This window comes from Sitodiplosis mosellana, unplaced genomic scaffold (assembly GCF_009176505.1).
Source record: "Sitodiplosis mosellana isolate CC-2019 unplaced genomic scaffold, AAFC_SMos_1.0 Smas_scaffold_6142, whole genome shotgun sequence".
NCBI classification, from domain to species: Eukaryota; Metazoa; Arthropoda; class Insecta; order Diptera; family Cecidomyiidae; genus Sitodiplosis; species Sitodiplosis mosellana.
Window position 1 is genome coordinate 1,577 of NW_022601383.1, and position 4,872 is coordinate 6,448.

The following is a 4,872-nucleotide window of genomic DNA, read 5'->3' on the forward strand; positions in this document are numbered from 1 at the left end:
CCAAAACTCAAGTGCTTTCAATAAAATCAATATGTTTATTATTCAATTGGTTTGTAATTTTTTCCACATAGAAACAGAAATAATGTATGATTCATTGAAATATTCAATGTAAAATATATGATCTACGATGGTTACGGTGAGTTTTCATGTAATAAATAATATTCTTGAGAGCCTCTTCAATGTTTAATCCAACATCAATCGACATTCTTTAAAAATGACTGTATTTTTTTTTTGGCTAGAAATGTCAATTTTCATTCTTTTACACTCTTTCATTCCTATATTCCTATACACTCTTTATTTTGAAGGTAATCGAAGATTGTATTGGAACACATCAACATTGAAAGCAATTGAAATTAAAAGTGTCTCCAATAAAGGTAATAGTTACGTAGTTGCTAATGCCTGGCGGTAACGAAATTGTTAGTTGATAATGTCTGGTGTCTGCTAATGACTGAAATAGAGGTGTGGAAAAGCAGCTGTGTAGTTGTTGTCCTGTTATGGTCGTTTAAATTCGTGTCACGATGGCAAGTGATGTCAATGTGATGGCAAGCATTTGTGATGAATATTCTGTGAGTCCCGTTGCCGAGTCTTTTTGATTATTCATTCTATCGTAGAAAACGGAGATAGAATAGCGAGAGAAAGGAGAGAGAAAAGAAAACAGAAAAAATAGAAGAAAAGACTCATTAAAATCGCCTTTGAATTGCCAAAACTTTCATTTTCTTCCACAAAATCCATCATATGCTAGCTCAAGCTCTCCTTTCAAGAGGAATACGATTTTGGAACATTTTCTACATTCCTAACGACCAATGATTGCGTCGTGAATTTAGAAAATATTTGTAAAATCTAAAAACGACGTGAAATTGTACAGTGTCAAGTTGCCACCGTCAACACGCTTACCTCTCTTCGCGCTCGTTCTTACCTTTCAAGCATGATTTGAACCCTTCTCTTTGCCGGATTTATGCTATATTTCCAATTGCGTTGAAGTTTGCTTCTCAAAATATTCTGCTGCGTTTTCTCCATTTGAATAACCATTTCAACTTTTTGCAAAAATTCGCCGTTCCCAAGGAATGCCATAATTTCATTGGCACTAAAATCGGTTCCGCAGCGAATAATTGTACTCTGTAAGTTTGGCAGTATCACCGGAATGGTCAACAGATGTTCATTCGTCAAAATGCCGACGGAAAGATCGAAAGAGTTGATGGTTTGACTTAATTGTTCGTTGATAAAATCGATCCATGTGCCAGTGAATTCGGGTTGAAGATTCAGTCTGAGTTGCTGGAGTTGAGGAAAGTGAATCTTTTCCGGTGTTTTGTAATCACTTTTATCTTCAAACACAGTAAGACTAATCACATTATCAAATCGTATTGTTATATTGAGATCGTCATCCAAGTTCGAATAATTGTTTGCAAAATAATGTAGCTCAAGATGGTCTAATTTCGGCAATGTATCATGGATTTCCTTTAACAGACTTAGGCTGCTGTGTTTTATGGAAAATTGTTTAATTTCCGGACTTTTTCGTGTTAAATTTACCACAAACGTTTCATCGGGTAGTTCTGCAACTTTTATTTTTGGTAGATTCACATGGATAGATGTTAAATTCGGAAATTCATCGCCAATCATCTTCCAATCGGATGCTCTTGTGTACTCAATTTGCAATTGATTTAATTTCGGAAATAGCTCATTTAAAGTTGGAGTATCTTCTCGAATGACAAGCCTACGCCATGAACTACTCGAAAATGCCGACGCAACGACTGCAGGAAATGTACTATTCAAATCATCGAGAACATTTTCTTTGCAATCCTCAAGCGTTAACATCATCAATGAATCAACGCAGTTGCTATTGACCAATTTAACAATTTTCCGACCAATCAATGTGTCAATCGATTCAAAGTGAATTGCTAAGTATTGAACCATATCGCCAAACAGCTTGAGAATCTTTTCAAACATACTGTACGATCGTATTATAGCGTTGGCTCGGTTTTTATCTTCGCTTATCGAATATTTCTCGTCATTCACAAATGGGCCCTTGATCGTGAATATCGTTGACTGGTATTTTTGGTGGAACATTTCACGAGAAGCGTTTAAGCAGTTCACATTTTTATTTACCTCAAAGATCAACTGCGATAAATTCATATTCTCAAGCGATTGAGCGTTGCAGCCCTAATTTAAGTGAGTTGAATTATTAAAGAGGGTTTAATAAATATTTTTTTTTTGTAAAATTTAATGTTTTTTAAAAAATTTCACCATTTTTTCAAAACAAAGGTAAATGTTTCCTCTTTTTTTTATTTCAAGAGAACGATTTTTGCTTACCTCCTCTGGATTTTCAGAAGCCAAACAGTTGAAACAAATCAGCAATAAGATAGAGAATAACTTTAGTTGTGTCATGACGATTTAACTTTGAACTGGTCGAATTACGGAACCTACCAATTGAAACTGATAGGCAAATGAGGCACGAAACGCATTTATATGACAACGAACCTGGATTTTATCTTTCGGATTTATCGATTTTATCGCTGAATAACCAATTTTTTTTGCCATTTATCATACATATTTTCTGATTATATTGAAAGTGTAAAGAAGAACAGAAATAATGCCAAATAATGCTCGTTATAAAAAAAAATTGCCAATAGACGTTAATGTGATTTTTTATGGGTAGAGTACAAATATTGCCCATTGATGTAGTAGAATAGTAGTAAAACGTATATGTTCACTTCAAGCTTAATGTGCGTCAGTCTAGGCGTCAATTTCGAGAAACTGGTAGAAAAACTGTAGCCACCAGCCGCCATAAATCAAGTTTCGTGATCCAAGGCGCGTTGTTGTCAGTCATCAAAATGATAAATGGAAGCCATGTCAGACATGTTTTTTCGTTCGATTAATTGTTATCAACGAATCGATGGATCAAGATTAGAACAATGCATATATGTCCACATTTGCTATAAATCGTTCTACTGAAATGTGATAATAACCGAATTCGGTATTAAAAATAGATCACAAATCGACTATCGATCATGTTGTAAACAAAACTGATGTTCAGGGAACAAATACACGGTTTTGTGCGAAAAAAATGCCGAAAAAGTTTGTTACCTTTTGTCAAGAAGAAGTTGAAAAAAAAATTTGTCAAAAACTTGACAAGATAAATCGATGTGTCACGTAAATGTGATTTCCGCAATGGTGAAGCTGGGATGTATTTTTTATACCATGTCGGAGTGAAGCGAAGGGAAGCAAAGCAAATCGGCTAGTACAATAATCACCATTTGGAAGCAAGGAAAAGAGTGCAGGATGAAAGCAAAATTCATTAGAAACGAAAAAGACTGAACCATTTCAACGTACTTTTAATAAAAACGCTCCTTTATTCGTTATCTCTCTATCCACACTGTTATCAGCGGCATTGTTCAGCGTCGACGATTCAAATTCGAGCGATGAGGAGTATTTTTGCTATCGATTTCCCACATACGTGATAAAAGCTCGACTTCGAAATGCGAAAATAATTCAACATGTTCAAAACTCTCTCTATAAAGAGAGTTGCGATGCAATTGAAACAATCTCATATCAGAGTATGCATCGTTAGTAAGTCGTGTCTGCGTGGTTGCGTCTATAATTATCCGTTAAACTTGAAAAATGAATGCGCGCCAAAAAAAAAAAAACGCAAAAGGAAATCGAGAAGAGAATTTCTTTGTTTATAATTCTATTTTTAAAATAACAAACCACTTGTGTATTGTATTTTCTCACTTCAAGTGGGTTCAGTAGCATGAAAATAAATATAATCAATGTTATCACATTCTCGTTACGAGACGAATCGTTTTAGTTTATTCTTAAATTCAACAAAAAATCTCTCTAGTCCTATGCAGTGATGTCAATTGAATATCAAATAATTGAGCAAAAAGAGCCACATGGTATGGTATTGCATGGAGAAGAGGTAAGTAAACAAAAAAATTCAGGCGTTAAAATGCTGTGTGATCAATTATAATGAAATGTTTAAATAGATTTGTGACTATTATGATTGGCTTGAAAATGATTCGGAGCAAAAGAATGAGATTCTTCGTTTTGAAGCTGAAACGCTGGACAAATACCTTGAATTGAATTCATCGAACAACAATTGGCTGGAAATTCGAGAAATATTCCATAATCCAATCGATTATGAACTGTTTTCGGATGTTCAACTCTTAAACGGCCACATTTTTTATAGCTATCGCAATTTTTCAAAATCAATTTATAAACCGTGAGTTTGTAATGAGTTTCACCGTTGTTATACATATTTCAATTTTATTTATTCATTTTGCCAAATACTGGCTACAATATTTCTGCTTTGGTTGAATTCACATACTAATCGAGTTTTCTCACATTCATAGCATTTTTATGAGAGCAAAATCATTGAAGGATGAACAACCACGTGTCGTGTTCAATTCAAATAAAACACCTTATGACTCTGTAATTGAGCATGAGTATTCGCCGAATGGAAAATACTGCGCCCTTACTATGAGTGACAAGAATCAAATTTCAATTGAACTTCTGATCATCGATGTCGAAACGGCTGAAATGCATGGACATTGCTTGCAACTGTTTAGTTTTGAGAAGATCGCATGGAGTGCCAACAGTGAAGGATTTTTTATTTATGTAAATATTTGTGTGCACATGTGGAGAACAGACACTATTCTGTGTATGTGTTATTCCTGAGAAGAGAGTGTATTTTTGCTGCTAAGCAGGCCTGAATTGAGCTCAATTTGCTGACACGGGTAGCTGAAGCGTCATTTCACTGCATTTGCGAGAATTTAGATGAATATTCAAATCTTGGCAAATTTGCCGAAATGTCTTCGGGTAGGGCGATTTCAATTGTAGATTTTATGTAGTTTAATGTAGTGTATTTACTTTTTTTTA

General features: G+C 34.6%; 2 protein-coding genes across 2 annotated transcripts; one reads left to right on the forward strand and one right to left on the reverse strand.

Annotated features, from left to right (window-relative positions):
• Positions 1 to 467: 467 nt before the first annotated feature.
• On the reverse strand, positions 468 to 2,417 carry LOC129573863 (uncharacterized). Its single transcript, XM_055454994.1, has 3 exons — positions 2,308 to 2,417; positions 917 to 2,157; positions 468 to 602 (listed from the first exon to the last, which is right to left on the reverse strand). Exons 1-3 carry the CDS (start codon positions 2,380 to 2,382, stop codon positions 503 to 505), a joined length of 1,416 nt encoding a protein of 471 aa, XP_055310969.1. The 5' UTR covers positions 2,383 to 2,417; the 3' UTR covers positions 468 to 502.
• A 383-nt stretch (positions 2,418 to 2,800) lies between these two features.
• LOC129573862 (prolyl endopeptidase-like) lies at positions 2,801 to 4,611 on the forward strand (the record flags this gene model as incomplete). Its single annotated transcript, XM_055454993.1, has 3 exons — positions 2,801 to 3,913; positions 3,981 to 4,216; positions 4,347 to 4,611. Coding segments are annotated over exons 1-3 (567 nt in total), but the record flags the coding sequence as incomplete, so codon positions are not given.
• Positions 4,612 to 4,872: the final 261 nt, after the last annotated feature.